This window comes from Clinocottus analis, unplaced genomic scaffold (genome assembly GCF_023055335.1).
Source record: "Clinocottus analis isolate CAN_PGR_092001 unplaced genomic scaffold, fCliAna1.0.p SCAF_8, whole genome shotgun sequence".
In the NCBI taxonomy this organism is placed as follows: domain Eukaryota; kingdom Metazoa; phylum Chordata; class Actinopteri; order Perciformes; family Cottidae; genus Clinocottus; species Clinocottus analis.
Window position 1 is genome coordinate 5,189,019 of NW_027176240.1, and position 20,086 is coordinate 5,209,104.

General features: G+C 45.0%; 3 protein-coding genes across 6 annotated transcripts in view; 1 reads left to right on the forward strand and 2 right to left on the reverse strand.

The window, feature by feature from the left end:
- camkmt (calmodulin-lysine N-methyltransferase) overlaps positions 1–6,346 on the reverse strand; it is a 112,727-nt gene extending 106,381 nt beyond the window's left edge. For 2 of the 3 annotated variants that reach the window (XR_011077079.1, XM_068567785.1), the window contains exons 1-4: positions 6,093–6,346; positions 5,278–5,470; positions 4,074–4,258; positions 3,824–3,888 (exon numbers count right to left, since the gene is read on the reverse strand). Coding sequence is in view for 2 of the 3 variants with exons in the window: in XM_068567785.1 (XP_068423886.1) it covers positions 3,824–3,888; positions 4,074–4,258; positions 5,278–5,439 (412 nt within the window). In the remaining variant the exon portion in view is untranslated. Of the gene's footprint in view, positions 1–3,823; positions 3,889–4,073; positions 4,259–5,277; positions 5,471–5,608; positions 5,697–6,092 lie in introns of those variants that run through there. The other variant, XM_068567786.1, reaches the window with a different exon arrangement.
- Positions 5,818–13,987, forward strand: prepl (prolyl endopeptidase like). 2 transcript variants are annotated; one of them, XM_068567782.1, is made up of 15 exons: positions 5,818–6,160; positions 6,825–6,953; positions 7,073–7,139; positions 7,443–7,623; positions 7,813–7,892; positions 7,978–8,104; positions 8,182–8,398; positions 8,575–8,766; positions 9,059–9,271; positions 9,525–9,700; positions 9,909–10,125; positions 10,365–10,514; positions 10,902–11,028; positions 12,032–12,120; positions 12,356–13,987. In XM_068567782.1, the coding sequence occupies exons 1-15, from the start codon at positions 6,062–6,064 to the stop codon at positions 12,431–12,433; spliced, it is 2,142 nt and encodes a 713-aa protein (XP_068423883.1). In that variant the 5' UTR covers positions 5,818–6,061; the 3' UTR covers positions 12,434–13,987. The 2 variants fall into 2 exon arrangements, with proteins under 2 accessions (XP_068423883.1, XP_068423884.1); XM_068567783.1 differs by lacking the exons at positions 12,032–12,120; positions 12,356–13,987 and having other exon boundaries at positions 9,911–10,125.
- Positions 12,546–19,682, reverse strand: slc3a1 (solute carrier family 3 member 1). The gene is made up of 10 exons (XM_068567784.1): positions 19,184–19,682; positions 18,500–18,679; positions 18,264–18,409; positions 17,338–17,463; positions 16,878–16,997; positions 14,981–15,105; positions 14,360–14,561; positions 13,993–14,175; positions 13,189–13,314; positions 12,546–13,112 (listed from the first exon to the last, which is right to left on the reverse strand). Exons 1-10 carry the CDS (start codon positions 19,620–19,622, stop codon positions 12,681–12,683), a joined length of 2,079 nt encoding a protein of 692 aa, XP_068423885.1. The 5' UTR covers positions 19,623–19,682; the 3' UTR covers positions 12,546–12,680.
- Positions 19,683–20,086: the final 404 nt, after the last annotated feature.

The window sequence follows — 20,086 nt, forward strand, 5'->3', positions numbered from 1 at the left end:
TAAAGGCTTGGCACAAGGGGAGGCTACGGGGGGCACCTATTACAACACACACACATGCTAATATGTGCATGCACACACACAGTCACTAAGAATGCTGAGGCACCAGTACAACAAATTAAGCATACATGATTGTGACAGAACCACTGGATACAGAAAAAAACACACACACACACCTGTCTAAACTGCGACAGGAAGTGACAAGAACACAAGGCTGTCGAGAACATTGATGACTTGCTTATTTGGTAGGGTACATTAACTACGGTGACATTTATCCTCTCTGTCACTATCGGTCTCATAACACAGCTAACGTCAGAGAGACACACAGAAATGACCAGCTAACCAGTCCCCTACTGCTCTTCCTTATAACACTCAAGTATTCAGGGCTTATAGTATTTACCAGTGGGGGTGATAGGTGAAGACTGTGGGAGATAATAGGGATGACAGAGAGGCTGAAAGGCTAGTAGCCATTCAGACAATGACAGCTGTAGTGAAGAAGGCTCTATTAGGCTTCATTAGGATGCCTGGCCCTTCATTACCCACACAAAGATGCTCACACCAATGAAGGAACAGGGAAAGCAATGCTCTAAATTGGTCTGAAGTCTCCCCTACTTCTATGGCTTCCAGTGGCGGACAGATCATGTTTGCCTGTTTGTGTGTGTATGTCACTGTGACCTTTGCCTGCAACATGAACCAAACCAGTAACCCCTCAATCCAACGAGCCCCTTTACCAATAGCCCTGCAATGTCAACAAGGTCTTCCTAAACTCTCTCAAACACATGACACACCTCCAGATGCATTCTTGGTCACCTAACCCCAAGGGCTTGTATTGTGTCCTTAAATCCTGATCCCTAGCAGGAAATAAGCACCCCTAAAACCCCAAGCAACAGCCGTACAAAGCTCTCTTAAAATGACCAGCCCCCGCTGTCAGCGAGACAACCAGGAAGGTCGGAAGTTCAGAGTTTAAATTGTTCAAAGTGATCCTGACCAGTCTGAAATAGGCCCAATTATTCATTGACGACATATAACGAGTTACAAATGTAACTGCCGTTCCACGACTTTTAATGACCACAAGAGGGGGTGCTTTGTGTAAATGTATATTTAGTATTTGCACAACCAAAAGCCATCTGTCAGATGGATGTGCCCGCTATAAAACACCCTGTAACCCCCAAGTAAAGGTCTTTGCGGGTCCAAAGTGTTGGACCCAATCCAAAACACACCCGTAGAAAACTTACCTCAACCTGATACTCATACTTGTTTCAGCTTGTTTTAAAGACAGAGCGAATCAGAAGGGATAAAAGCAGTCAAACCTGATGCAAATAAAGTAGAGGATGATGAGGCCAGAAATGCTCCGACACCTTACAGATCCACTTGGGTATAGTTATTTGTACAAGAGCATGCCAGTGTTACAGCACAGACTGTTAGGTAATGGACTGTAAATTATACACACAGTCTCCATTAAACCATACGCATGGTTTCATTTGGGCTTGAATCTTTGCTAAAAAAGATGCTTAATAGGTTCAGGTAGAGGTGCCCTATACCCACACATTTAAAACTCTATGTTGCCTACGTCCCCTCAGTGATATGATGTCATAGGATACACTCCATTTCCTAAAACACTTTCATTGAGACTCCTTGTCAGCTCCCTTGGTCTTGAAATAAAACCATTGACTCCAGCTTATCGTCACCTTAAGAAACAACATATTGTTCACATACGTGCACAGTGGTGGGACAAACACAATAGCCGGGTGAGAGGGTCATGCTGGGAGGAGGTAGCAATTCTAAGCTGAGTCTACACATTTTGGAGGCAGTGGACTAATCCGGCCAGGCTTTTTAGCCTGCTATTCAGGAGGACAAGGACCCCTAGGATTTTGGCTTGTCCACACCTCAGGGGTGGGGGATTATCAAGATAGCAGGAAAGGTGGAGAGGATGTGATGGTGGGCAAAGACGTGAATATGTGTTCATTAGCGAGACTGTGTGGAAGTGCATGGCTGTAAATCTTTGTGAGGAGCCAATATAAGCAGGTGTGTATTTAGAGGGATTTCTATCTGACTCCAATCCCCCAAAATATACCCCAGAGCTCTGACAGGGTCACCTCTAGGCCTTTCAGAGCCTCCTCTCAACCAATCCTAATTGATCTCACGCATTACTAGTCCCAAACATGGGATGGAGAACAGGAGGGAGATGGCTGGCTCATTGTTTGAGGAACGAAGTCCCGTTGCTAGTGGCTCTCCACTCCTGACACACACACATATCCACACACACACACACACACACACACTCCACCTCTGGCATGCCCACCCACCATCTCCCTCCTTTTTCTACTCCCCACCTTTATGCTCTCATCTCCGGCTGTGCTAATCCACCGGCCAAGTCAGGAACTCAGTTACCCATCTGGCCAAGCACGACTCCAGCTGGGAGGAGAGAGGGATGGAGGGGGTGAAAGAAAGAAAGAGGAGAAAGGGTAAGAGGGGTAGATTGAGAAAGCTGGATGAGGGGGTATACTGCAAGCAGTCAGGAAATGTCTGGTGTGAGGGAAGAGAAATGAGGGAGGATATCTTTATATTAGCTTCTACTTTATAGAAACAAGATGAAGAGAATAAAGAAAAATAGGGAGTGAGGAATCTGCAAATCAGAAACAGCACAGTGAGAGTGCCACAAGGCAAAAACAGTATGACCTCTTTATTTTGATCCCGACAAAGTAAAAACTATTGATCCTATTGTTTCGTTATAGAGAAAAGGGATTATCCATTCCAGCAGGTTGGAACGAGAGCAGCCACAGAGCTATGTCATGTCTGATCCCAGTGTTCAATGAGGTAGCCCCTCGGCATAACCTTCACCTCTGACCCTGACTGCAGCCATCTGGTTGGTTAATGCTAGCCTAGGACTTTTAGCATAACCGATCACATGCCTTCATGGACCTAGACAGAAAGAGGTATATAAAACTACAAATGGGACAATTTAAATCAGATTTGTATCATTGTATTACCGAATGTGTTTTTGTTGTTGTTTCGAAAGATCCATGTCGTTGTTACAATGTTTTATACTGCTGCTGAGACAAATTTCCACTAAAGTGGACAACAAAGTCGTATTGTATGCAGGTCACAATTTAACATTGGTGCAAGGTAAGTATTTACAGAGAAAACTACTTAACTGGATTGTTCCAAAAATTACAGATCGGGTGTGTAGCTGACATGATTGAATGAGTCATGCATGTCTGGTTGAAATACCTCCATGACACGATTTATGACATTTATCTCAGATGTATTAGATCTAAAAAGACACGTGGAATAACTGAAAATTACAGAGGGAAACCAGAAGTAAACTCAGACAAGCTAAATGCCACACAAAAACTTGACAGAATGAAGGTGAAGTCAAGGCTCTTGTGTTTCAGGTGATGCTATTCCACACCACATCATAGAGCATGTGCAAACCCCCGTTTGCATCATGCTCTTTCCTTTCTCCCAAACTACTCATCGCTGTCGACTGAAGCAAAAAGAAGACTGAAGCCCAATTTTCCTCTAAAGGACATTTGAAGGTAGTTAGGAGAAATGAGTACATGGTAAACTTAAGAAGCCACACAGGAGACATGGAATCAAACACCCTGCATCAAACCCTCAATCAATCACTAACAACACGAGGCAAACCCAAAGTTGTAGGATGTGCGTGCATGTGTGTATGTGTGCGCGTGTGTGTGTGTGTCTCAGAATGGGATCAAATCCAGGGAGTAGTGCAAGTAAAGCAAACTCCCTGGAAATAATCACATACACATGCACACATATTCCAAACAATGCCTTCTGGTAGTAAGATAAAGTATGTACTTACAGACATTACCGGTGTTGTCAAAACTTTTGAGCACTTCGTTTACTCTGATAGGGCCCAGGTTATCCCTAAAAGTAAAAAAAAGAAAAGAAAAGAGGATCACACAGCAGCCTGGAAAAGTGTTCAAAACTGACTTTTACCCAACTAGTTTGATGTGGTATCAAGGATACCACGGTGTAATGCACTGTCACCATGCTTTATCTGTGCCGGCATGAAACTAGAGCCGTATGTGCGTCCATTCAAGTGTCTGTACCTGAGCAAGGCACTGTATTCGGGAAAGTAGACACTTCTGTACTCCACCCAGACGTCATCAGAGTTATCACTGGAGTCTTGTGTCAGAAGCCTTTTCCTGCTAAAAAGGTCAAACGTTGCGAACCTGCGAACAGACACCTGTTTGACCTCTGGAGTGTCCGTGTCCGCCTGCTTCTGACGCAACACCTGTGAGAGTCGGGAGTGGAAAGAAACGGGAGTTAATGGATTTTAAGTTCCACAAAAGAGTTGGTAAAAAGCTGTAATTAATTATGTTTCCCTGTTTTGACAGTGTGAGGTTTTGTTTTAACAGACAAGAGGTCCTTTGGGACGACCGTGACGAGCAATGGAGGATACATTTCTACATTTCTCATTTGTCCAGAAGTTCAATAACAAAGTTATCTTTACCAGAGAATAAACATCATTTACAGAAATAATTAGCATTCTTTCATCATTAACTTAAAAAAAAACAGAACTCATTATATGACGTGCTGTAGTTTTTATTTATTTCTTACAGCATCTATCTATGTATCAATCTGTTTATTCTGGTAGTCCCCACATGAAGAACATTACTGCGCCAAGAGGAAGAAATGCAGAATGCAAGACGGCCCCATTGGAGGGAGCTTTTCCTGTCACCCGTGTGATGCCTGTGTAATGCCCATCTATGGGGAAAAAACACAAGCCCTACTTTTACTGCTCCTGCTCTTGCTTGTAAAAGGTTCTTGTACATGTAATGCTAATCAGAAACTGTGGCCAGAAGAGAGAAAGAGATTCTTACAAGAGACAAAGAAACTGTAAAGCTGGAATGAATTGTTATAAAATTACTCATTACTAAAAATTACAGACAATAAGGATTCAAGTTATAGTACACGCCAAAGCAGATGAGCACACTAATGAACCAAAAATACCAAATTGCTATTCTATCTAACAGACTTAAACTGTTATATTACATTTAGGTAATGTCCTTGCCCATATTTTTTTTTTCATCTTGAGTTTGAGGAAACATGACAGTATGTGTTCTCGTCACCCTCATTATCTCACCATAATGAGGGACAATATTCTGACGGACAAACAAAAACGAGAGATGCTCAATAAGGCATTTTATGTTGAACATTCAACACATTTTTGTAATAAAAAAAAAACATGCACGCACAAATAGTCTGAAGCCACATGAGGTTTGTGCTTTCCTCTTTTGAGTAGAACAATACCTGTCTCAGTAGAGTCCACCTGGCCCTTGCAACATCAGGAGTACCACAGGTTTCATCCAGGGAGCTGTGGGAATTAGCTGCGCAGGTGTCTTGATTAATATTTTCCCTCAAAGGCGAAGCCGGCTTGGTCGTTTCTGCAGTACCGTTTGAGTCCCTCTCCATTTTATCTTCGAAGATGTGGGCGGGAATGAACCTGTAAACAAATGTGCCGGGTTTGGGGTTGTCACAGTTATCGGTAGAAATCTGGTTGTACAAAAATAACGTCTTTTTTCCCCCCCTCGAAACAACCCAGAAGGCATAAATGGTCGCAGATACGCTTGACTGTAATCACCTGTTACACCCACAATGGAAACATGCTACTTCCGTACACTTTTGGCGTTCGAGACATAGCAATGGAATATCGATACAACGATCCCAGATTGTCCGCTCCAAACAGACGGTTGCGCGTGTCTGAATTTGATGACTTGTGTCTGTCGTCACCCGCTACGTCATCCACAGTAGGCTTTGTGTTTAGGAAATCATGCACGTGTACAGAATTCGTTCGCCCGACTGTCAACGGTTCGCCAACAGCAGGATGGGCTCAATTAATTAACGAAACAATAAATATGTAATATTGATGGGACGCTTATTTGTCACTTTAAACGTGTAAAGGGTCAATATTGTCGTGATAGCCGATTCTAACTGCCTTACCAGGCAGTGACAGTTGGCTTCTTAAAACCACACAATCGCAGCTAGTGCGCGTGCACTTAACGCTGGATGATTAACCTAAATTAAGTCATTCGTAATGGCCATTATCTCGTCTCTGCTCCGCTCACCGGCTCGGTTACGGTTTTGGGAGCTTTCCGGGAGTTTCTCGCTGTCCGTCCAACGTTGCTGCACGTCGGTAAGGGTGTTCAGTTAACGTCAGGGCTGCTGTTTCTGCACACCTTTAGGCTCCGTGTGAGATTACCAACCGTTCTGCTGCCTCATCGATAACGTCAACTCATACGTTATTCAACACGGTGTCTTATTTACCACTCGGACAAAACTAGTCTTGTACTGACTCACAGATGAGGGCACAGGGCTGAAATCCAGCACCTTTGGATGTGGCCCACTGCACTCACGCGGAAATAAGCCACAGTGAATTAATAATGCAGTAGTGTTATTATGGTATAATACAAAGGGGGAGCTAGTTGTTGACTGGAAAAGTATGTCATGACACCACCTTACCAAATCAAAGATATACAACCAACAGACACATGACACAAGGGAATAATTTAGGTTTCTTGCAATTATTGTAGTGCATTTAGAGATAGTAAGAACTACGATTGTTCAGTACTAACATCCAACAATAACAGGCAGGCTTCATTAAGCTGTATTAGCTTACATCAATTACTTCATCAATGTGTATGAAAAGAAATACATTATACTCATCCGATTTAGACTTGCAGTGTCTTGCTCCGGCACAGGATACACACATGTATTTGAACAGTAATGGCCCTCGCAATGTGTAAGTGTTAAAGTGTGGAAAAAGTCTCTCCATAATTTATAAGGTTGTTCTATTTCAGGACACTTCAAACTCATCAATTGATCATCTCAGCTCTGGACTTGAGAGGTACAAGGACTTGCAGAAGTATTTCAACAGGAGACTGAAGGCGACGTACCGCAGGTTCTCCAACGTACTTGATCACTCACCGGTAAGGCCGGCCCTCTGCCTCAGCTTCGAACTATTTCATTAAGATTTTAAATACAGCCTCACTTGTAAAGGTCACGAACATTCAGCTTTTTGGTGTCACTGTGAATTCTCTTGACATAGGTCTGTGGACATCACCATGAGTATTTCATTGAGAGTGATGGCATCTACAGAACGGACCAGAGACAGAGTAAGCAGAAAACATGGATGTAGCTTCACTACTAATGCCAACAATTTATACAGAATTGGGGACGGGAAACCTGTAACGTTATTGAATTCTAAAAACTGGAGTTCATCCATGGAGATTTAATTGAAAATCCTTATAAAGAGAACAGGAACCAAACCAAAAGCAAGATTACACAACTGCAGTACACTTTATCTGATACGATCCTCTCCCCACGGCTGCATCTGCAACATTTTAATGCGTTCCGTTATGAAAAATGGTGTCATTCCAACTTTTTGGATTGGCTCAGTTTCCTCTCCCTGTTTGCAGGTAAACCGGTGCCAGAGCTGGTGCTAAATCTAGGACAAGTCTCTGGACAGGAGAAGAAGACAGGACTTGATAATGAAGAGAGGAAGCAGAGGATTCAATGGACTGTCCAGAGAATACGTCTGTCCCCACAGGAGAAGCATCTTGCTGCAACACTAAAAACTACTCACAGAGAAGAGCCGAGGTAAAATATACACACAAAATAGCCTTTACTCAGAAGTGTTTTTTTTTTTAACCGGTAAATTTTCCAAAATTGGTGAATAAGTTATTATTGCACTGTGTTTTTTTGGTTATTGTTATGCACATTTCATCAAGTTCTTCTTACGTACTTGGCAATAATTGGTTCTGATTCTGATGTGCTGTCACAATCCAGGTGTGTGGTTGTGAGACTCGGGATGAGACCTCTGGATCCCCCACACGTCGTATTCACACTGGATAAAGTCTTGAGTTTTGGTACGTTTTAAATAGTTTTAAATAGCTTGAGGTAATAGTGCCCTAGCTAAAATTAAAGGCTACTTTTGTGTCTGCATGTGTGAAGAGTGGGCCACAGACAAGGTCCTGTTTTACACAACTATGGAGGATCTACGCTGCAGCAGAGCGTTCCGGCTGGACTTGACCTCCAGCGGAAGCGAGATAACTTCTGTATATGAGGAAACGCATCCTGAGTAAGTGTAAGTAATGTTCCAATTACGCTGCCTCTGCTCTCACGCCATCTCTAATTGACACACTGCCCTCTCCCCAGTGTGTTTGTGGAGGTCGCCCTTTCAAGAGACGGACAGATACTGAGCATCAACTGCAGCAGCAGGACCAGTTCAGAGGTGCTGCTAATTGATACAACATCATCCCATTTCGAGCCCTTCCTGGTTCAGCCCCGCCAGCTGGACCTCTTGTACCATGTGGAGCACTGGAGAAAGTGTCTGATTATACTGACTAACACAGGGCCTGGACAAGAATATCAGGTAGAGTTCATACAATGTTTGGAGGGTGCATACAATTCACATGAATACAACGTGGAAACAGTGTTTTAGAAGTTCCAATATTTTAAAAAGGTTTCTGTATGAAGCCTCGTTTACTGCTGTTCACTGGAACGTTGGATGGAGAAACACACGCTGATAAATATTCAATGTTGTCCAAGGTTGTGCAGGCCCCTCTCTCAGAGCCACTCATGGGCTCTTGGGTGCCTTTGTTTGCCCCCGGCCCTGGCACTGCAATCAAAGACATGGATGTGGTCGGCGACCACTGTGTGTTAGTTATGAGAACACCAGCCGGTGAGCTCAACCTAGTCGTGGTCCCGCTGACCCATCCCAGGGAGGCATACACTTTACAGGTCAGTGTGGCTGAAAACGTACTTCTGTGCTGGCAATCTTGCTGTTAGTCATGTCTAACTTGCATCTTTACCATTTTCCTTTCTTTCTTTTCTTGCTTTCTCCTTGTTTTTCTGTTGGATTGCTTTATATGTTTTAATGTCCCAGAGGTAGATTTGTTTTCACAGCCAGTGTCAATTCCACACAGCAACACTTATATACAGACAATACATAGAATACACACTTGGTAAAATCTACCCATAGCTTGCTTTTATGTAATAATGTCTTACACCCTCATATTTCTATACTCCCAAGCTCCCCTCCTGGGCCTGTGCCATCCAAACCAAGAAACCAGGTGTGGCGGACCAACGCAGTGCGCTTGAGTTTTTGATTTCGTCTCCAGTCCACTTCCCGGTGCCCTACTGTCTGTACCCTGAGGACGGGCTACTTTTATCAGGCACCAAAGATGGGAACTCCCCAGAGAGCCAGGGAAATTATACCACCACACGCTTAGAGGCCTGCAACCAAGTAAGAACACTTGGTATAAAAGATGCATGCACACACACTGAAACACTATCGGCAGGGAGGTAAACATTTTGTCTTGAGGCTCACATGTTCACTGATGAAGCTCTTTTAGCCACCAAAGACAGAAGACCTCAATGATACACATTCAGTCACGCACACATAGAAGAGGAACTCAACATATAGAAAGGGCCGGTGGCTTTATTTGAGATCACTTAACACTTTGTAACGTCTCCTCCTCTCTGCCTCTCCTCTGTAGGACGGTACCTTGGTGCCGGTGACACTGTTCCATTCAAAACCTGTGGAGAGTTTGCATCAGGCGCCACTACTGGTCCATGTCTACGGCGCTTATGGCCGAGATCTCAACATGGAGTTCTGCCCAGAGAAAAGGCTGCTGCTGGAGCAGGGCTGGACTCTGGCCTACTGCCACATCAGGTAACGTATTTGCTCTCCAGCAGCCTAAAAAACAACCTGACTGGCTCAGCAGGTTATTAAGGGATAAGAGGCATGTGCAATCTAAGGAATACCTGTGCTTATGTAGGTTGTGTGGCAGGAAATTGCTTGACCTTGTATGTGTAGGCTAATTAAGTCTGGAATTCCATATTCTGCGTTGAAGTGAATCTTTGTCATTTATACCTTCTAGAGGTGGAGGAGAGCGCGGCCTGTTCTGGCAAAGACAAGCTCGTGTCGAGGGGAAGCAGCGAGGAGTGGAGGACCTCCGAGCCTGTCTCCGTCACCTCTTCTCTTTAGGTGCCTCATCTCCTTCACTCACTGCCCTAACAGCCTGCAGTGCTGGGGCTGTGCCAGTGGGAGCGCTGTGCAACAGACACCCGAACATGATGCGGGCTGTTGCGCTGCAGGTAAGCTGTTAACTCACCTGAGAATGGTGTATTTGCATCTTGGAGTGTGCCCGCTTTTAGTGTTGTTCTATGTAAGAATGTGAGGGACTCTGTGTCTCCCTCAAGAACACTTTAACAAGGCGGCGTTTGCCAATGTGTAAGCGTTAAATAAATAAATAATTGAAGGACAGTCTCTTCACTCAGGTCTACACACACACACACAGACACGCATCCAAAGACATTTCTATTCTTGCGGTCAGGCTCCTTTCCTGGATGTGTTGGGAACTATGGAGGATCCCAGCCTGCCTCTGACTTTGGAGGACAGAGAAGAATGGGGGAACCCAGTGGGAAACCCAAAACATAGACTTGCCATCTCCTCCTACTGTCCCCTTCACAACATTACCCCTCAGGTATGGAGAAGAAGAGCGTAGAAAAACAAAAAGAATTGCAGTTTTTTTGTACACTGGCTGTAGAGATGCATTTTTGTTGTTGTTGTTTTTTGTTTCTGCTATGATTAAGATTGTATTATGCAATTCAATCTGATTTACCATTTGATACTATATAGTTTATTCTTATAAAATGTGCCCTGCAATGTAAATTGGCCTTCTGGTCGGCATTTATTGATTGAGGGAATACACCATAAGGTCAACGACTAATAGGTTAACCATCTTTGTGTTTGTGTGTGTGTGTGTGTGTGTGTGTGTGTGTGTGTGTGTGTGTGTGTGTGTGTGTGTGTGTGTGTGTGTGTGTGTGTGTGTGTGTGTGTGTGTGCGTGCGTGTGTGTGTGTGCGAGGTAGTGCTACCCATCGATTCTGCTGACGGCATACAGCAGTGATCCCAGGGTTCCTCTGGCAGGCGTCCTCAGATACACTGAGCGGTTAAAAAACGCCATTCATACACACTTCACCGGGGAATCCAAGTCCGGTACGTACACGCACCCACACACACGCTCACATGCACCCACACACACACACAGGCTATCACAACAGCGAAGGTACTCGTTGATTACATACAGTAGATGGACACGTGTGCAGCCAAGTATGTTACTGGATAAATGGATTTCCTCATTGTTCCCGCATCCTTTGAGGTGTGATTTCTGCATCATCAGAGGTTTTAATAGTTCAGGGTCAGCTCCCATTAGTAGTGTCGGCGTGTGTGCCTGGAGAGGCCGCAGACACTGACGTATGCCTGGCTGTTTGTCTGTCTGGGGAAACTGCGAACAGCATTTGAAGTTTGTGACCAAAGTATAGCATAGGTCACCTTGTAGTACAGCGTGTGTGTGTCAGTGTCAGCTAATTGCTCTCATTTCCCCTCAGACAGGCTCTTGCTTCCTCTCACTTATAATCGGCCTACACCACATTGGTGGTACTCCTCTTTACACCCCTCTCTCTCTCCCTCCACTCTTCTTGTTTCAAATGCACACATTATCTCTCTCCCTCTCTCTCTCTCACTTTCCTGTTGTTCACACACACACATGCACCAGGCAGCTTACGTCTCTGTGTATGTGTGTATATGTCTCCCTAATCTGTCTCTCTCTGTTCTCCGGAGTCTTTGATAAAGTGCTGATGGCATAGACACATGCAGGCGGGTGGGCAGGCCCATTAGCATGGTAAAGAGATAGTGTATCAGAGCAAGAGATTAGACGCCACATACTGGGAGCTGTCAAGGTCAAGACCGCACTTGTGAAACAGCCCGCACCACAGAGACAGGGGAGGGGGATAATACGGTAAGGTTCGAGAAGAGGGGCAATATCAGCTGGCAGCATAAATGAGAGAGAGAGAGGGGGGGGGGGGGAATATTTGGGACAACTGGACAGAGCGAGAAGGAGAGCAGAGGAAGTGGGCATTCAATAAGATAAAGGAAGGAAGTTTTAAAGAATGTCCCCCAATTTCCCTTTGACCTCCGTCTCTCGTCGGTGTTCTTTCAGAATGTGAACCAGCGCCAAACGTAGTTCTGAACATTCAACCTGGAGCAAATCACCACGGACAAGATGACTTTGAGTTGATGCTGGAGGAGGTAATGCAGCCTGTTGGGTCTTAAAGGGATTTGAAAGCTTTGGAAAATGTGTTGCGCTTTTTAACTATGTGCTATCACAAAGAAATGCCTGATGGATAAGAGATTATTTTTTCAGTACGTTTTGTATTTAAAATGTATCCCAACCCTTTTCTCACATTGTGAACATTATCATTCATTTTATCAGTTGAGTTTTTGGGTACTGAAAAATGTCCTCTGTCTTTTCTTCCTGACACAGGAAGCCCTCACGCTAGCATTCCTCTACACAGAGCTCGGCCTGGACGCTCCTCGGCCTCCACGCAACAGAAAGAGATAGCACAGCTATCGGGGGGGGGGAGGCAGGAATCTCACAGAAATCACCTAAAGATGGACCATTATGGCCACAAATATGATGAAACAATGGTGCCCAAATCACTATCAACAGTGGATAAATCAATGGTCTTCTTTATTATATGACATGCATCTTGTACAGAGGAGACGTGGAAAAAAAAGAATCTTGATCATTTGATTGCTGCTGTGAACTTTCATAAATGAGTTCCATCATATTTATAATATAATGCATATTAGCATTTATAAAGTATATCCACAGCACTCAAATAGCAGGCCTTCTCAGAGATGTAGCACTGTTCCGGGTGGTTTGGATTAAACCGAGTGCTGGTGGAGTATTGAATCACCAAACCCTCTCCCGCCTCCGTTGGGACACGAGACTTTTGGACTGTCTTGCCGTCGCTGACTTGGTTTGTGCTCTTCAGCACCTTCAACTGGTCTGGTAACTCTCGAATAGAGGAGAGATCTGTGATGGCGGATTCTTTACCAAAGTTGAGCACCATGAGGAAAGCTCGGTTAAGCCCGTCCAGCTCCCGGATGTAAGAGAAGACATTGGCATCGGCGTGGACGTGGCAGAACCATCCCCGTTGAAGGGGGAGCTCTGACTGACGCAGGGTGTTCAGGAAACGGTACTGAGCCAGAACTGACCCCTCATCTTCCTTCTGGACCTGGAAGAGAGAGTGACGATGTAAAACAAGGCCAGATGTTTCTCCAGAGTTGAACAGCATTCAAAGAGTTCTGTACCTCCACATTGATGCTTCCGTAGTCGGGGTGGACAGGCAACCAGGTGATGTTGGTTTTGTTGTTGAAGCCTGCGTTCATGTCAGCACTCCACTGCATTGGAGACCGCTGAGGGTCCCGACTGGCACTCTGCAGTGAAAGGACAGGAATCATTGAAGCACCTGAGCTTCTACTGACAATGAATTTGTCTATTTTTTATTTTTTTTATAAGTTGGACACATCTATATGGAAGCCCATTTTTGCCACCAAAAAAAAAAGGACCAAAAAAAATTTAAAAAAAATTTCGTTGCCTTTTTTCAAGTCAATGAAAGAAGAAGAAAAAAAGCCAAAGAAAAAAAAAAAAGTTGATTTAATTTTTTTTTTGTCCTATTTGGGTTTTTTTTTGTCACGTAAATGGGCTTCCATACATTTATGAATGGAAGCCCATTCCGCCACGAAAAATAAATGTCAGAATTATGACCACCAAAAAATTAAAAAAAATAATAATAATATGACCAAAAAAATAAACATAATTATGTTGAAAAAAAGTTGAAATTAGGAAGGAGGAAAAAAAAGGATTTTTTTTTTGTCATGACTTTTTTTTGTTATGCAGGCCCAGCTGACTGGTGGTGTAGTCATGGTAATTATGATTTATTTATTTATTGTCATAATTATCTTTTTTTTTGTGGCGGAAATAAGCTTCCATATTTAGGCCACTATAATAGTAAAAATAAATGAACCTGTTTCGTAATGCCATCAATTAAAAAGGCCGTGGCCGTGCCGTTACACTGGGTCATTTCTTTCCTTCCTTGAATGCAGAGTACTGACCTCATTGTATTTGCCAGCAGGGTCCTGTGTCTGGCTGTCTGTGACATTAATGTTCTCCATGCCGATCTCCTCGCCGTAGTAAGTGACGGGCGTGCCTGGGAGGGTCAGCAGCAGCATGTTGATGACACGAATGTAGGCCTGACCAGCAGCGGAGGCTATTCGAGGCTTGTCATGGTTCCCAACCTTATACACAGTGGAGGTGAGAGAAACACATGGAAGGTGGAGAGGTGGAGGAAGGACGAGCAGGAGGTCGAGCAGGAGGAAGGAAAGCAGGGTGACGTGGACGGGTTGAGGTTATGGAAGAGGAAAGTTTAAAAAGTGCGGGGTATGGGATGTATAGATAAAGTGAGTGAGACTCCTGACTCACCAGCCAGTTGGCCCATTGGTCCTTGGGCATGTTGGACATCCACAGCTGGACCAGAAGTTGAACCCACGAGCCGCTGGTGTTCTGAGGCAGGTCCAGCAGGTAAAAGTTGAAGGGGAAGTCACTTTCTTGAACCAGCGGCGTGCTGTAGTACATCATGGTCTTGTCCACCTCGTGGTAATCGTAAGACTCCGTCACCATGAACCTGAAGTGGGTCAAGAACTTGTTCATGATGTTGTTTGACATATCTGATCCTCAGCCAGTCAACATTCAAAACTTGAGTTTCATCCTCTTTCATTGGCCTTTAACAAGGATTTAAGAATGTAATAACTAAAGGAGAAATGTATACCAGAAAAGCTTCCAGACCTGTAGAAAAGAGGGATATAATTGCGTATTGTTCCGATGTGTCAAGTTAACCTTATTGTCATCATATGCATAGACCGTATTACACCGTTGCATTAAACAGGACATGTAACAATGCACAAGACTGTTCGCATAAGTAATACAATCATGAATGATGAGCTATGCGAACCTTATGGCACCATGATCATCATATGTTGAAAATGAGGTCGGTAAGAGTCCCAGTCCAAATTGTGCAATAATATTATTGTATGGCTCCCGAACCTGTATCTGCCAGGCTCACGGCTGTAGACCTCCATCTCAGCCCTCCAGTCCCTCAGCAGGTCATGCAGGCCAAGCTGACTGGTGGTGTAGTCATGGTAGAGGTCCCCTTCTGAGGCCACTGACTCCTGGGTGGTTGTGAATATAAATACAAGTGAGGTAATGTAGCTATTATTGTCAGGTCCATTAGATCAATTGGTTGTGCATATGGTTTCGGGTACTAGTTGGCCATTCACTGTAAAGCTTCCACCCTTAGATCATCCACCATAGTGGATCAAGAGAGCTCAACTGTGTTTTCCTCTGCCCACTGGGGGTTATGAGAGCTTTGGCGTAAATGTGTCCCTTTGTCAGGCCTCAGCGCTAGAATCAGATAGAAAGAATAGAGGCCAAGTGAGACAGACTTTTTAGCTTAATTATGGAATATAGTTAAAAGAAAAACTAGGTTTTAAGCGAACCAGCCCAGGACCTGCTTCAGTGCTTAAAGGCCTTTTCAAAGACAGTGAAATGATGCTTCTAATGTGTTAAACACAGAGACAACCCACACGCTTGTGAGGTGGCAGCATGCAGCCACATGAGGACACAGCCAGTAAAGCACACAATTGGTCTGATTTTAAAGCTACAACCGGCACTAAACCACTAAAGCAATATAATTAGAACATGGAGAGCTGGTCAGTTATGACGATCAGATTGTGATAGGTTGTGATACATGTCTCAATATCCCAATAAACACACAGCTGTGACTCTTTATTGCAATTTAGTGCTTTAACTTTGTTTGTAGATTGCAGGAAAATCTCTGTGCGTTGCCCCATAAAGCAGCGCTGGGCGTGGGTTATTAAATATGAGTAGCCGGCCAATGCAGCGGTAGAGTGGAGCTCTCCGTCGACAGTGGAGTCAGTTATTCTCAAGTGGGAAGGTAATTCCCAATGCTGTGCTAATCCACCAAAATATGCCTCTTTTCTACTAATCCGTCCTCTGCGAGAAGTAACTTCAGTCTCCGTGGTACAAAAAGTATTTCTCCGCGTGAAATCATGAGCCCTTTTGAATTCCTGAAGGGACAAGATGAACTCTTGACATTTAGGCCAGAGATAAGTGAATGATAAATCACCAACACTGTGAACTCTCCCACTCAGCGGGCGATTGTGTTTGTTGTACCAGCCACACTGGAGAGTACTGCTTGAGTGGAGCAGCTCAGCGACCCACAGGGCTGCTTTTATATCCCTCAGATCGTTTAAAATCTGCACTCTGACATATCAGACGTTGCATAGTTTAACAAAAAAATATATCGTAGTAAAATTGCGTAACTGAGTTATGGCACAGATTGTTCACTGAAACCGAACTTTGAGCTCAGAGGAAGAAGAGCTGCTTGGTGACGAGCGCACAAAAGAGCAGTGGCTAAAAGTAACGTACCCAAAAATGAATTGGACACAGAAAGACCTCACGAACTGGCCATCTGAACACGCATTGTTTCTATTATTATAAAACGTTCATTTTGACAAGCCAGACCTAACAACAAGTGACCATTTCAGAAGGGGGCTAGAAATGTGTCCAGTCTGTGAGGACAGTGTCTCATTGCTTCAGAACAAACATCATAAATGTGTATTTTTTTTCATGATCAATGTATCCAAAAGGATGACTAAAACCGTGTGGGAGTCCAGAATTCCTCATCCTTGGATGTCACTGAAATCAAATGTGATTGGAGCTAAAGGGTGACCGTACACGGGGGGGCCCACCCGCCCCGCCATTTGACACGGATCAATTTCCACTGGCGTCCCAGACGGACCTTACCATCTTTGGCGGCCGTGTCGAGGAACGAAACAGCTGCTGGAACTAAGCCGGCAGACATTGCTGCCCGTCACAAACAGTGTCCATTAGACTGAGGCGCTAAGAGGGGGACACTCACTGGTGCTTTGTTGGGGTCCACCTGCGGTTCATTCCTCAAGTGCGTGGCCTCCAGGAGGTACTTCACTCCACCCATCCGGAACCCGTCCACTCCCTTCCCCATCCAGAAATGAATGATATCCTGAAAATAGAATCATGACTATAAATTGAATTCAACAAATGCTGTGGAAAGAAAGTGTGCTTAGGTGTCCTTTTACCCTCATTTCAGGATACAGTTTACTGCCGTTTGTTGCGCTCCATGTGTGAATTTGCAGTTAAAGGGCTTACGAGCTCACGTTAATGTGTAATCAGATGGCGATCATCACACATTATAGCCGAAATAAAAACAGGATTGGTTAATCTGTAGCCTACAACAATCATGGGGCAGTGGAGAAGACGCTGACTTGAGGTCCTAGTATGAGATGTGTCATGAAAAACCAACTGCTTTTAGAAATGAGTCCATAGCAGAGGTAATGTCTTACAGTCAACTCTTTGCGGACATGTGGGTTTCTGATGTTCAGTTCTGGTTGCTCCTTGAAGAACTGGTGCAGGTAGCATTGTCCTCTAACTTCATCGTAAGTCCATGCCGATCTCCCAAACACACTCACCTGAGAGAAAAAAGAGGTTGGAGGAGGAGAAGAGGATTAGAAAGCGCAGAAACAACTCAAACACATGCATTAGTAAATTCCAATACGTCACACTTTGATAGTGCCTGTCCTCATTCCCAACTCAGACAAAAACACTTGCAACCGTGCACGTAACATAAGTTCAGAAACTATCTCACAAAAAATCGCTGACGAAACTTTAAATGAACTCAACAACACTTTGGGACATGAACACCGATCTCCTGGATGAAAGTCCAGTGTGTGTTTGATAGGAGTGGGGGGAAAAAATCGATACGGCATAGTATCGCGATATTTTGCGTGGCGATATTGCATCGATACACGGAAGCCAAGCATCGATCTTTTATTTAATCAATTCTAAATGTTTTTGGTCCGAGAGCAGTAAAATCAATGTATTTTTTGTTGACAAAACTTTTCTTTGGGGACAATTTGCGGTTGAAAAAAAGCGAATAAATTGCAATATATTGCAGGATCGCGATAATATCGTAATGGGACTTAAGTATTGTGACGATATTGTATCGTGGGACCTCTGGTGATTCCCACCCCTAGTGCTTGACTCAGTCCGCACTATGAGGATATTTTGGGTCATTATACTAAAGATCTTCTCACTACTGTAGCATTTTCTGTTTGATAATGACTGGCATGGGTTTTGTAGTTGCTTGAGGCCAAAAGGTGTGTTGTGCTTCGGTATCAGACGCCCAGAGAAGCAACAAAGCGTTAACGCCCTGGGACTGAGAACAGGCCGAGTGCAACGCATCAGTTGAAGGTTCAGTGAAAATCAACACCCAATTATTAGGCCTCGGTGCGGAGCCGTTGCAGTCGCTCCAGACGTAGTAATCCTTGTAGTGAGGATCCGCGGTTCTGCTCAAGTTGAACCAGCGGTGGCGGTCGCTGGTGTGATTGGGAATGAAATCCATGATCAGCTTCAAACCTGGTGGGAACCCAGAGATTAGTACGAGTCCCAGACGCGGACGATCCGCCGTCAATCCCGTTCACACGCAGAGGAAACGGACGTACGCACCTATGTTGTGCATTTTAGCCAGAAGCGTTTCAAAATCTTCCATGGTTCCAAAGAGCGGGTCGACGGCCGAGAAATCTTCCACATCGTAGCCAGAGTCCGTCATGGGAGAGCGGTAGAAGGGACTCACCCACACGGACTTGATGTTCAGGTACTGGAAGTGATCCAGCTGCTCCTGAACGCCTGCCAGGCCAGAGAGACCACAGTGATGAGTGCTGGATACCAGAGGACTTTGATGTTTTGAAATAGGATATTTCAACTTAATAATGTTTTTGATTTACTGAAAATTTCACAGTCGTGTCATTCACAGTCGTGATAAGACGGAGATTAGTCCTTCTGCTCGTTCTTTATCCTTTCTGTTTGGTCATTTTTAAAAGAAAGTAATAGGTCTACGCGTTATAAGAAATGCTTGATGGCTCACTCACACTCATTAAAAAGCCATTGAATCTAGATTTCTGAATGTTAATACCATGTTAATAAATGGATTTTTGGTCCAGGTACAGTTAGAATGCCAACAGGACGAACTAAATAACTATTCAAAGTAAAGTGTCCTGCTGGGGGAGGATCTTTCGCAACCTGGCAACTCCAAAGTTATTCTCTGTGAAAACACACAGCCAAATGATAACCATCCCAGATCTGTTTCCGGGCTCGCAGTGGGGGGGTCAGAAGGGGGCGGGGCCATCTTACCTTTGAGGTCTCCGACCCCGTCTCCGTCGGAGTCCCTGAAGGACCGGAGATACACCTGGTACACCGGGGACACCTGCCACCACTTCAGGCACCGCGGGGACAGCGCGATCACCGTGACGGTGAGCGTCACCAGCGCCAGCGTGCACGCCACCATCAGCCAGAACAGGATCTCTCGGGGCACCCGGTACCGGGCCTTGGAGGAGTGCAGCAGCAACACCTCCTTGGGCATCCCGGCGTACGGCTGGATCTGCGTGTACTCCGCGGCCGCGTCCGGGTCCAGCGCGGCGCCGTCGCGCTTCCCCTCGGGGTCTCCTCCTCCGTCGGCGGCGGCGTCGTCGTCGTCGTCCGCCACCGCCGACCCGCCGTCCACATCCCGGTAGCCCTGGTTCCTGGTGCACTCTCCCAGCTCCATTCTGTCGGCTTCCTTCTGAATAGGCATCGGGCTCTCAGGAGGGAAACTCGCAAACAAGCGGTGCGGGTTGAGCTCTTCTTCAGTCAGTCAAAGTGACTCCAAGAGGCAACATTACACAATTTAAGTGCTAGAGGCCAGAGTGCATTCTCTCTCTCTCTCTCTCTCTCTCTCTCTCTCTCTCTCTCTCTCTCTCTCTCTCTCTCTCTCTCTCTCTCTCTCTCTCTCTCTCTCTCTCTCTCTCTCTCTCTCTCTCTCTCTCTCTCTCTCTCTCTCTCTCTCTCTCTCTCTCTCTCTCTCTCTCTCTCTCTCTCTCTCCCTCTTACGCGCGCGCACACACGCACAATGCCACCTGAGGAATGTGGGAAGCAGGAGACTTGGATGGGAAACTGGTAGAGATTAACATTTTTGTGTTGCAGTGTTGACTGAGATGTGTGTGAAAGGAGAGAGCAAACACACAGGAATGGAGATTTCCAAAAATAATAACGGTGGAA

What these genes read in the sequence shown, in the direction of transcription:
- prepl (XM_068567782.1), top strand. Translation starts at nt 6,062, where the DNA reads ATGGCCATTATCTCGTCTCTGCTCCGCTCACCGGCTCGGTTACGGTTT. An exon ending in CTGGCCTACTGCCACATCAG is followed by an intron (nt 9,701 to 9,908) that starts GTAACGTATTTG and finishes TATACCTTCTAG; the next exon opens with AGGTGGAGGAGAGCGCGGCC. An exon ending in CACCGGGGAATCCAAGTCCG is followed by an intron (nt 11,029 to 12,031) that starts GTACGTACACGC and finishes GTGTTCTTTCAG; the next exon opens with AATGTGAACCAGCGCCAAAC.
- slc3a1 (XM_068567784.1), bottom strand. Translation starts at nt 19,622, where the DNA reads ATGCCTATTCAGAAGGAAGCCGACAGAATGGAGCTGGGAGAGTGCACC. An exon ending in ATGTCCGCAAAGAGTTGACT is followed by an intron (nt 16,998 to 17,337) that starts GTAAGACATTAC and finishes TTCTATTTTCAG; the next exon opens with GATATCATTCATTTCTGGAT. An exon ending in ACGGAAGCATCAATGTGGAG is followed by an intron (nt 13,113 to 13,188) that starts GTACAGAACTCT and finishes TCTCTCTTCCAG; the next exon opens with GTCCAGAAGGAAGATGAGGG.